At 39.7% G+C, this 12799-nt stretch overlaps 1 protein-coding gene across 1 annotated transcript in view; it reads left to right on the plus strand.

Moving 5' to 3' along the window:
- Positions 1 to 12799, plus strand: part of LOC124402706 (integrin beta-1-like) — a 63642-nt gene that overhangs the window by 35458 nt on the left and 15385 nt on the right. The window contains exon 4 of the mRNA XM_046875872.1: positions 6504 to 6726. Coding sequence (XP_046731828.1) covers positions 6504 to 6726 — 223 coding nt within the window. The remainder of the gene's footprint in view (positions 1 to 6503; positions 6727 to 12799) is intronic.

Below are 12799 nucleotides of genomic sequence, written 5' to 3' on the forward strand. Positions count from 1 at the left end.
ATATATGTTATTTGTGTGTGTGTATATATATGTATGTATGTGTATATATGTATGTATGTATGTATGTATGTGTATATACAGTGGAACCCGGTTATGTCGATGTCCTAGGGGGTTGCCAAAAAGCATCAAGATAACCGATGATCGAGATAAACGAAAACCAATATGGCGGCAGTATATTAACTTGCTTGAAATTTCTTTATGTACATGATGTGCGTTAATAAATAAGAATGTGCATGCACGTGTTTTTGAAGGGTTTTTTTACACAACAGCGTTGCCGCGATTTGTTTGATGAAGGCATGCTATAAAAATACATACAGTACATGTTTATCTGTCAGGAATCCTTTCTCTGAAGCTCCCGCGGCTTCAATCGCGCACATATGGTGCTCGTTTAGCATCATCACCAGCTCCTATTTAAACTTCCACACTCTCACCGTCCGTTATTGTTGGTATATGTTGGTTCATGGCGGTCGTTGTTATCGCTCATGCGTATCCCGGTACATGTCTTCCCACCGGCACTCTCTCAACGGCTGCGCTTTTCTTCCCAAAGCGCATCGCGGATTCCCCCCCCGATCCTGCCGGTGTTCATTCTATGCTTTTGCTGCTCATCCCACGTTCTCCCGTGTCCTGTTCAGCACTGCGCTTCTACTTTCGCCTCCCGTTCATCGCATAACATTTAACAACAAAAGGCATATGTGCACTAACTAACAGCAGAGATTCACCAGTATACAATACAACACCTGTAGCATCTGTAAAGCTTGATTTTTCCGCCACTTTCGCAAGTGCTGATCGAGATAACCGACTTAAATGGCAAATTTTTCCCCCCTTGTGCTCGAGATATCAGAGTTCGGCGACATAACCGATAAAAAATGCTAAGACAAAGCGAGAATTTGGCGGTTCCACTTTAAAAACGTCGACTTAATAGGGTTGTCGAGTTAACCGAGGTCGAGATAAGTGGGTTCCACTGTGTGTGTGTGTGTGTGTGTGTGTGTGTGTGTGTGTGTGTGTGTGTGTGTGTGTATATATATATATATATATATATATATATATATATATATATATATATATATATATATATATATATACAGGGAGTGCAGAATTATTAGGCAAATGAGTATTTTGACCACATCATCCTCGTTATGCATGTTGTCTTACTCCAAGCTGTATAGGCTGGAAAGCCTACTACCAATTAAGCATATTAGGTGATGTGCATCTCTGTAATGAGAAGGGTGTGGTCTAATGACATCAACACCCTATATCAGGTGTGCATAATTATTAGGCAACTTCCTTTCCTTTGGCAAAATGGGTCAAAAGAAGGACTTGACAGGCTCAGAAAAGTCAAAAATAGTGAGATATATTGCAGAGGGATGCAGCAGTCTTAAAATAGCCAAGCTTCTGAGCGTGATCATCGAACAATCAAGCGTTTCATTCAAAATAGTCGACAGGGTCGCAAGAAGCGTGTGGAAAACCAAGGCGCAAAATAACTGCCCGTGAACTGAGAAAAGTCAAGCGTGCAGCTGCCAAGATGCCACTTGCCACCAGTTTGGCCATATTTCAGAGCTGCAACATCACTGAGTGCCCAAAAGCACAAGGTGTGCAATACTCAGAGACATGGCCAAGGTAAGAAAGGCAGAAAGTCGACCACCACTGAACAAGACACACAAGCTGAAACGTCAAGACTGGGCCAAGAAATATCTCAAGACTGATTTTTCTAAGGTTTTATGGACTGATGAAATGAGAGTGAGTCTTGATGGGCCAGATGGATGGGCCCGTGGCTGGATTGGTAAAGGGCAGAGAGCTCCAGTCCGACTCAGACGCCAGCAAGGTGGAGGTGGAGTACTGGTTTGGGCTGGTATCATCAAAGATGAGCTTGTGGGGCCTTTTCGGGTTGAGGATGGAGTCAAGCTGAACTCCCAGTCCTACTGCCAGTTTCTGGAAGACACCTTCTTCAAGCAGTGGTACAGGAAGAAGTCTGCATCCTTCAAGAAAAACATGATTTTCATGCAGGACAATGCTCCATCACACACGCCCAAGTACTCCACAGCGTGGCTGGCAAGAAAGGGTATAAAAGAAGAAAATCTAATGATATGGCCTCCTTGTTCACCTGATCTGAACCCCATTGAGAACCTGTGGTCCATCATCAAATGTGCGATTTACAAGGAGGAAAACAGTACACCTCTCTGAACAGTGTCTGGGAGGCTGTGGTTGCTGCTGCAATGTTGATGGTGAACAGATCAAAACACTGACAGAATCCATGGATGGCAGGCTTTTGAGTGTCCTTGCAAAGAAAGGTGGCTATATTGGTCACTGATTTGTTTTTGTTTGGTTTTGAATGTCAGAAATGTATATTTGTGAATGTTGAGATGTTATATTGGTTTCACTGGTAAAAATAAATAATTGAAATGGGTATGAATTTGTTTTTGTTGTTGCCTAATAATTATGCACAGTAATAGTCACCTGCACACACAGATATCCCCTAAAATAGCTAAAACTAAAACTACTTCCAAAAATATTCAGCTTTGATATTAATGAGTTTTTTGTGTTCATTGAGAACATGGTTGTTGTTCAAATTAAATCCTCAAATAAAATTAATCCTCAAAAATACAACTTGCCTAATAATTCTGCACTCCCTGTATATATATATATATATATACACACACACACACACACACACACACACACACACACACACACACACACACACACACACACACACAGTACAGACCAAAAGTTTGGACACACCTTCTCATTCAAAGAGTTTTCTTTATTTTCATGACTATGAAAATTGTAGATTCACACTGAAGGCATCAAAACTATAAATTAACACGTGGAATTATATACATAACAAAAAAGTGTGAAACAACTGAAAAATGTCATATTGTAGGTTCTTCAAAGTAGCCACCTTTTGCTTTGATTACTGCTTTGCACACTCTTGGCATTCTCTTGATGAGCTTCAAGAGGTAGTCACCTGAAATGGTCTTCCAACAGTCTTGAAGGAGTTCCCAGAGATGCTTAGCACTTGTTGGCCCTTTTGCCTTCACTCTGAGGTCGATTGGGTTCAGGTCCGGTGACTGTGGAGGCCAGGTCATCTGGCGCAGCACCCCATCACTCTCATTCTTGGTTAAATAGCCCTTACACAGCCTGGAGGTGTGCTTGGGGTCATTATCCTGTTAAAAAATAAATGATGGTCCAACTAAATGCAAACCGGATGGAATAGCATGCCGCTGCAAGATGCTGTGGTAGCCATGCTGGTTCAGTATGCCTTCAATTGTAAATAAATCCCCAACAGTGTCACCAGCAAAGCACCCTACACCATCACACCTCCTCCTCCATGCTTCCCGGTGGGAACCAGGCATGTAGAGTTCATCCGTTCACCTTTTCTGCGTCGCACAAAGACACGGTGGTTGGAACCAAAGATCTCAAATTTGGACTCATCAGACCAAAGCACAGATTTCCACTGGTCTAATGTCCATTCCTTGTGTTCTTTAGCCCAAACAAGTCTCTTCTGCTTGTTGCCTTTCTTTAGCAGTGGTTTCCTAGCAGATATTCTACCATGAAGGCCTGATTCACACAGTCTCCTCTTAACAGTTGTTGTAGAGATGTGTCTGCTGCTAGAACTCTGTGTGCCATTGACCTGGTCTCTAATCTGAGCTGCTGTTAACCTGCGATTTCTGAGGCTGGTGACTCGGATGAACTTATCCTCTGCAGCAGAGGTGACTCTTGGTCTTCCTTTCCTGGGGTGGTCCGCATGTGAGCCAGTTTCTTTGTAGCGCTTGATGGTTTTTGTGACTGCACTTGGGGACACTTTCAAAGTCTTCCCAATTTTTCAGACTGACTGACCTTAATTTCTTAAAGTAATGATGGCCACTCGTTTTTCTGTACTGTAAAGCTGCTTTTTTCTTGCCATAATACAAATTCTAACAGTCTATTCAGTAGGACTATCAGCTGTGTATCCACCTGACTTCTGCACAACACAACTGATGGTCCCAACCCCATTTATAAGGCAAGAAATCACACTTATTAAACCTGACAGGGCACACCTGTGAAGTGAAAACCATTTCAGGTGATACCTCTTGAAGCTCAAGAGAATGCCAAGAGTGTGCAAAGCAGTAATCAAAGCAAAAGGTGGCTACTTTGAAGAACCTAGAATATGACATATTTTCAGTTGTTTCACACTTTATTGTTATGTATATAATTCCACATATATATATATATATATATATATATATATATATATATATATATATATATATATATATATATATATATATATATATATATCTCACACACACACACACACACACACACACACACACACACACACACACACAGGTGATCAAAATTAGAGAACAATGTATAAACAATTGAACAATTCTGAAATAATGTCATCTTCACTGCTCAACCGTTGAAGGAGTTTTTGTCCTGTTTATACCATGCTACCAGAACACCTTTTCCACAAAATAACTAAGGCATTTCCAAACAAACAATATTTTGCAGAAAACACACTGATCAAAATTAGAGAAAACAAAATTTTCTGAAGGTTACAACAGTCAGCAATTAGTAGGAAGTCTACAGGCCTCTGCTCTGAATGACTTCAGCACATCTGTGGCCACAGGACAGCACTAGTCTCTCACACTGCTCTGGTGTGATTTTGGTCCACTCTTCTTCCAGTCTCCTACACAGTTCGGTGACTGTAGTTGGTTTCTTGGCCATAACTTTGTCGCCAAGGATTTTCCAGAGGTTCTCTATTGGGTTGAGATCAGGACTCTGGGCAGACCATGTCATTATTTCAATGTTTTCAGTTTCAAGGAACTGCTTTACCCGTTTTGCTGTGTGACATGGAGCGTTGTCCCGCATGAACACTGCAGGCTGATTGGGTGATGAACGCAGGAAAGGAATCATATGTTGTTGAAGAAGGTTCTGATAAACATTTGCATTCACTCTGCCATGTAGCTGTACAAGAGGCACAACTCCTGCTGCAGAAAACATGCCCCAAACCCTGACACTTCCTCCTCCACTTTTCACTGACTTCTTTACACACTTTGGGTTCAGTCTTTCTCCAGTTTGTCGCTAAACATAATGTTTCCCATCGGACCCATATAAATTAAACTTGCTTTCATCACTGAAGTGAACTTTGAAACAGTTCTCCTCTGTCCACAAAACATGCTCCTCAGCAAAGCTTAGTCTAGCCTTTTGATTCTTTCTGCTAATGAGAGGTTTGGTCAATGCAGAGTGGGCTTTCAGTCCAAATGCTCTTAAACGTCGAGACAGATCCTTACCCTGTTCAGCGCTGAACTGGTGAGCAATTCCAGCTGCAGTGAGGAAACGATTGCCCAGTGAGATCCTCTGCAGTATGCTGTCCTCTCTTGTATTTGTCTTCCGTGGACGACCAACCTTCTTGGCAGACTTAAATGAGTTTGTGATGATGTAAAGATTCAATATTCTTGAAATCACAGATTTGGAACGACCAACTTGTCTTGCTATGGCTGATAGGGTCATCCCTTTGGCCTTCATCTGGACAACCTGCTGCCGGAGGCTTTCAGTCACTTTAGAACGGCCCACCATCTTGCAGAGTCAGTGAAATTGGAAGTTAGGCTGCTAGTTAAATATGGGTTGACAGATAATCAAGGAAATTAGCACCAGGTACCAGATTAACACCAATAACTGGGAGGTATCTGAAATTGTTCTCTAATTTTGATCAGTGTGTTTTCTTCTTGAAAATATGGTTGTTGTTTTTTTAAATTACTTAGTTAATTTGTGAAAAAGGTGTTCTGGTAGCATGGTATAGACAGGACAAAAACTCAATCAACTGTTGAGCAGTGAAGATGACATTATTTCAGAATTCTTCAATATATATATTCTTATATTTTATTTTATATAGTTTTTATACTTTATCAGTCTTTATTTTTTCTTTGTATTATTTTTCTCCCCATCATGTTCCCTCATGCCGGACCGCCGTAATAAACATTTCACTGCATGTCGTACCCTATATGTATGTGCATGTGACACACACAAATTTTTATTTGATTTGACAAACTGCTGAAAAAGGAACTTTTATTAGACAATAGCTAGGTTGGATTGTATTTGCCTTAACTTTAATATAAAATAAACATTACAGAATCATGAAAATGTTCTAAATGAAATACATATGACCATATTAATAAATGTAATTATATAAATTATATATTACTCTCCGTGCACCATGCTCTCTCCAGGCAGCCGTCTCGGTGCAGCGTGCAGTCTTGTGTAATGTAAAAACACATTATGTGGGTGCTTGCGTACACATAAGATAATTAATTTTATTCTCATTTACACTTTTAATAAATGTCTACCTGAGTCGGTCTGTAAATAATTTTGAATTATTGTTTGTGCTTCATTATGGAAATTAGATACTTTTTTTGCCTTTTTAAAATGTTAAACAGCCCTCAAATTTGTACTTTAGTTTTTAGAAATGACACAAAAAAATGTATGCAGTTTTATTTTTTGGGTTTTTTTGTTACCTGCAGGCCTTTTTGAAGCAAGGTGAATCCAAATCAACACGCTGTGATGAAATTGATGCTCTGATTAAAAAGGGTTGTCCTCAGAAAAATGTGGAAAATCCTAAAGGGGCAATCATTGTCACTAAGAACAATACAGTCACAAATCATAAGAAGAATGTGGCTGAAAAACGGAACCCAGACCAGATCACTCAGATTCAACCTCAGAAGCTCACACTCAACCTAAGAGCAGGTGCGTTGTAAAAATTATAATGATGTGCTTCGACCAAAGTGAATTTTTAATTTGCAAATGTTTGTTACAATTAATTTAATTTGGCTGGGAGCACAATATTGTGTGGCCAACTCGTTAAGAGAGCATAAGATTAGGTTTGTCTTTCCAACCTTAACAATGATTACAAAATTTTGTTTGATAATACACATTTTGATTCATTATTAAATTTTACTTATCCTGAGTGATAAATTGGTACTAGGGTATGTGGAAGTAATTTAACATATAGACAACTGGAAGTCCAAATCAACAGCAGTCTTTTGAGCTTCATTGCAGTTTATTGCTATAGAGATGAATGTATACACTACATTCACCTCCATAAATCATTTTATATAATGAGTTAAACGAGGCCTCCTTTGCCGGCCTAAACTGTCAGAATCACCGATTTATGTTTTAATGTTTTTGCCCATGAATATGTATGAAATTATTCCCAATAGTCTATTCTCTTAATATCATAACGTTTCTGTCAATGTGCTACTACAAGGAATGTCCGTTCTTTCCAGGGCCAAAGTCTGCCGTGAGACCTTAAAAAAACGAACAATGGGTGCTTGCAGCATAAAGTTCATGCTGCTTAAAGGCTGCTCCTTTTACCAAACAGATTTTAAATTGGTCACTCTGAGGGCGTTGGCTTTTTCGCATCCTTTCATTGGATGATTTGGATGGTAGGAGACTGCAGTAGTCAGAGATAGCAAACTGCCAAAGCTTAAATATATTTTAATGCGAATCATTCATCACGCTGAAAACAATCGGGCATGAAAAAACGCACTTCACCTGTGTTCTGAGCTGCACCGCATTGGGAGAAAAGCTTCACCGATGGTGATTTTTAAACGCACGACGATGCCAAAAGAAAAACTCCCGAAAGAAATTGTTGTGAAAGGAAGGAAGAAGACAGTGAACAATGACTTTCTTGGTAGGCTACTGTTTAGATACAGACTGTTACAGTCAGACATTAGTTTCAATGTAGATGGCTTATAGACAGTGTGCGGCTTATTTATGTTCAAAATAAAAATCTTTGTCAAATTCAGTGGGTGCGGCTTATATTTGGTTGCGCTTAATAGTCCAGAAATTACAGTATTATTGCACAGAAAAATACAAACATAAAAAAGAGGTATTGCACATTTACAATGCACAATGGGGAGAGCATTAAACTTTGTGGTAGATGTTTCGAAACTCAATGTTTCGAGCTAATTACACATTGTGACAGTGGTGATAAATCCAAAGTAAATTGATAGCAAAATGGGAAGGTTTGGCAAAAGCGTATCTCAAAATTGCAAATACATAGCACATGCAAGTTGTCAGTTTGTCTTTTGTATATCAGGCAAGTTTTCCTGCATACATCTTTTATCTGAGAAGGAACTGGAACTCTCAGGGACTGTAACCATGCGAATGTGCACCATAGGAAGTGTTTCTGTTTGTCTTCCCCTTTGCAGCCAGCTGAAAGTCTTCCCTTACCGGTTACACCAATACCAGTGCAGGGGAAAAATACACGTGGCAGTCAAGTATAAAGGAATTGGTCGCCAATTTTGATCGCCAGTGTATACACACACACACACACACACACACAGTGGGGCACAATTGTGCAAGTTCTCCCACTTAAAAAGATGAGAGAGGCATGTAATTTTCATCATAGGTACACTTCAACTATGAGAGACAAAATGAGAAAAAAAAATCTGATTTTTGAAGAATGTATTTGCAAATTATGGTGGAAAATAAGTATTTGGTTACCTCCAAAAAAAAGCAAGATTTCTGGTGCTTACAGACCTGTAACAGCTTCAAGAGGCTCCTCTGTCCTCCACTTGTTACCTGTATTAATGGCACCTGTTTGAACTCGTTATCAGTATAAAATACACCTGTCCACAACCTCAAACAGGCAAACTCCACTATGGCCACGACCAAAGAGCTCTCAAAGGGCACCAGAAACAAAATTGTAGACCTGCACCAGGCTGGGAAGACTTAATCTGCAATAGGTAAGCAGTTAGGTGTGAAGAAATCAACTGTGGGAGCAATTATTAGAAAATAGAAGACATACAAGACCACTGATAATCTCCCTCGATCTGGGGCTCCATGCAAGATCTCACCATGTGGGGTCAAAATGATAAGAACCAGTAAAAAAATCCCAAAAATCCCAGTAGCACACAGGGGGACCTAGTGAATGACCTGCAGAGAGCTGGGACCAAAGTAACAAAGGCTACCATCAGTAACACACTAGACTGCCAGAGTCTAAAATCCTGCAGTGCCAGACGTGTCCACCTGCTTAAGCCAGTACATGTCTGGGCCCGTCTAAAGTTTGCTAGAGAGCATTTGGATGATCCAGAAGAGGATTGGGAGAATGTCATATGGTCAGATGAAACCAAAATAGAACTTCTTGGTTAAAAACTTGTCGTGTTTGGAGGAGAAAGAATGCTGAGTTTGCATCCAAAGAACACCATACCTACTGTGAAGCATGGGGGTGGAAACATCATGCTTTGGGGCTGTTTTTTTGCAAAGGTACCAGGATGACTGATCCGTGTAAAGGAAAGAATGAATGAGGCCATGTTTCGTGAGATTTTAAGTAAATACCTCCCTCCATCAGCAAGGGCATTAAAGATGAAACGTGGCTGGGTCTTTCAGTATGACAATGATCCCAAACACACCACCCGGGCAACGAAGGAGTGGCTTCATAAGAAGCATTTCAAATTCCTAGAGTGGCCTAGCCAGTCTCCAGACCTCAACCCATAGAAAATCTTTGGAGGGAGTTGAAAATCCGTGATGCCTCGTGACAGCCCAAAAACACCACTGCTCTAGAGATCTGCATGGAGGAATGGGCCAAACTACCAGCAAGAGTGTGTAAAAACCTTGTGGAGACTTACAGAAAACGTTTGATCTGTCATTGCCAACAAAGGGTATATAACAAAGTATTGAGATGAACTTTTGTTATTGACCAAATACACATCTAGCAGTATTAGATCATGTGGTGACTAGGCAGGTGCACCTTAAGGAAGAAAAAGTAGAAGCAGTTATAAATGCATCACCTCCAAGGAATTTAGGATATTGGGATTTAAGGACATAAGATATACCTTTATTTGTCCCACAATGAGGAAATTACTCTGTTACAGCAGCAAAGAAAAAATAAATGCAAATATATAAAAAAATACACATACTATAGTATACAATAAATACACAACACAATTTGGATTGTTAAATTATTGTTAAGTTTGTGGCCAACCTTTCAACATTATTGAATTTGTTTTAAACTTTAGCAAGCAGCCAAAAAATGGAATTGGTCACCTATGTGCGAAGAGGCATTCAAAGCCTGCAAACATTCCCTTTTTGAGCAGTAAGTGCCTTACACATTATTATACAGGTAGACCTCTCTGACTTGCATGTGCTCCTCTGCAACCGATTGCATTCATATCACAGACCCTGATTTATAAGAAATTCCATAAGTGTTTTTACACAAAGAAGATCACTGACAGATCACAAAATACTTTTTTCCATATTAAGACCAATGTCTTCAGTTCCAACTCTGGCAGAATTATAAACTCAATGATGGGCTTAGTCCACATTGACCTCATGGTTTGTATTTCCAGTCCTCAGACCTTTTTTAAAATTAGTCCCACAGACAAGGATGTGTGTTTGGGTTCATGAGTGTTTATACAGCATATCTACAGGAGAAGATTGTTCTTAGATTTAAATTAGGGACACCCTTTAGTGGTCTGGTCTAGATCAGGAGATTTGTGGGTCAGGGTTTATCTTGTGACTTTACACTTAACAGACCCTCAACAGTCCCCCTCCACACATGGTCATGGGCCACAGCACTGTGGCAAAGAATAAATGTGGATTATTTGGAGATCAACAAGCATGCATTTTCTGCTATTTCCTGCATAGTCTACGCTACTACAGAACTGTATACTAAACAGTAAATGTACACACTAGAAATGTGATAGCATACTGTATTTCTAAGATTTTACACAGTTCATCTTAATGTATTTTTGCAAATGTTTTCTGTGTGTGTTTAAAGTGTGTGGGAGGATGATTTTTCAGCTTAAACAATTTATTTAAAAAAAAAAGCATTTTTGGGGTGGCATCCGTTTAGCGAGGTTTTTAATTTATCGTTGGCGGTTTTGGAACGTTATCACTACGATAAATGGGGGATTACTGTTTTAAGATTTGGTTATGTTTGGTTTCAGTATATTGAAGGAGGAGTGTGGTTTATTGGTGCAACTGTTACATGTAACAGTTCTCAGCGTGGACATGTACTGTCAGGCTTATAAAAAAAAAAAAAAAAACTTACTAGGGAAGTATGTGAGGGTGATGCAGGATATGTATGAGGACAGTGTGACAGCAGTGAAGTGTGCAGTAGGAACCGACAGGTTCAAGGTGGAGGTTGGACTGCATCAAGGATGCCCTTTCCTTTTTGCAATGGTGATGGACAGGTTGATGGATGAGGTCAGACAGGAGTCTCAATAGACTATGATGTTTGTGGATGATGTGATTTGTGGAGAGAGTAGGGAGCAGGTTGAGAAGAGCCTGAAGAGGCGAAGGTATGTGCTGGAGAGAAGGGGAATGAAAGTCAGTAGTAGTGAGACAGAGTATGTGTGTGTGTATGAGAGAGAGGACAGTGGAGTGGTGTGGTTGCAGGGAGGAGAGTTGGTGAAGGTGGAGGAGTTCAACAGTGCAAAATTAATGGAGAGTCTGCTAGAGAAGTGAAGAAAAGCGTGCTGGCAGGGTGGAGTGGGGGGAGAAGAGTGGCAGGAGTGATTTGTGATAGAAGGGTATCTGCAAGAGTAAACAGAAAATATTATAGGACTGTGGGGAGACCTGCGATGTTGTATAGACTGTGGCATTGAGTAAAAGACAGGAGGTGGAGCTGGAGGTAGCAGAGCTGAAGATGCTGAGATTTTCATTGGGAGTGATGACGATGGACAGGATTAGAAACAAGTTTATTATAGCGCATGTAGGATGTTTTGGGGACAAAGTGAGAGAGGCCTGATTGAGATGGTTTGGACATGTGCAGAGGAGGGACATGGGATATCTCATTAGGAGAATGGTGAGGATGGAGGAGAAGAGGAAGGCCAAAAAGGAGGTTTATGGATGTAGTGAGGGAAGACATGCAGGCATATGTAAAGGACAGAGTGGTATGGAGATGGATGATCCGCTGTGGCGACCCCTAATGAGAGCAGCTGAAATAAGTTATTTGCTCATGTTTGGCCAGGCTTTGCATAATTAGATACTATAGCTAAATGAAATTGAGCCTTGTAATTATGTTTGCTGTCAAAATATCAGAGCTGAATCGCACATGTTCCTGGGATTTTTAATGCTATTTTAAAATATTCCTGCCTGAAAAACAAACCACACATAAACCAAACATATTGCAGTCAGAGCAAGTCAGTCAATGCTGCTATTACTTCAGATCAAAGTTATTCACACAATCGTTTTTACAGCAGCGCCCCCAGGAAGCAGGTGAATATTAACACTATCATTAGTGGCATGCCCTTATGCTAGTACTTCGTGTTACTGTTTTAGGTCAGAGATAAGACGACTTATCTATCTAGTGGTCGGGATATAAGCTCAAAACTAAACAACTGCCATGAATCTTGTAATATTGAAATAAAAAATGTTATGTAAAAATAGTTGTTTTTTTTTTTTTTTTTTTTTTTTTTTTTTGAGATTCGATACGGTTTCACCAAACAAAATATCCTGATACTTATCTATATCGATATTTTCTTACACCCCTATCTTTTACCTTAATGGTGAAGCAGTGGCAGGTAAATGATACCAATAAGTAATAATTTTCTGTAATTTATCATTATAATTTTCAGCAATGTCATATTAGTAATATATAATATTACTAAAATATAAGTAATGTAGTTTATCCATGTTAAAATTACTTTAGTGCTAAGCAGGTGTCTTTCAGTGAAATTGGATTCGGGTTGAGCTTTGTACAAAAAAGAAACATAGTTCACTTCCCAATACTACACAACACCTTTATATTTATGCAGCTAACTAATTTGGCAATTGTGCAGCAGTAGCACAAAACCAAAAAAATGTTTCATTA

This window comes from Silurus meridionalis, chromosome 20 (genome assembly GCF_014805685.1).
Source record: "Silurus meridionalis isolate SWU-2019-XX chromosome 20, ASM1480568v1, whole genome shotgun sequence".
NCBI lineage: Eukaryota > Metazoa > Chordata > Actinopteri > Siluriformes > Siluridae > Silurus > Silurus meridionalis.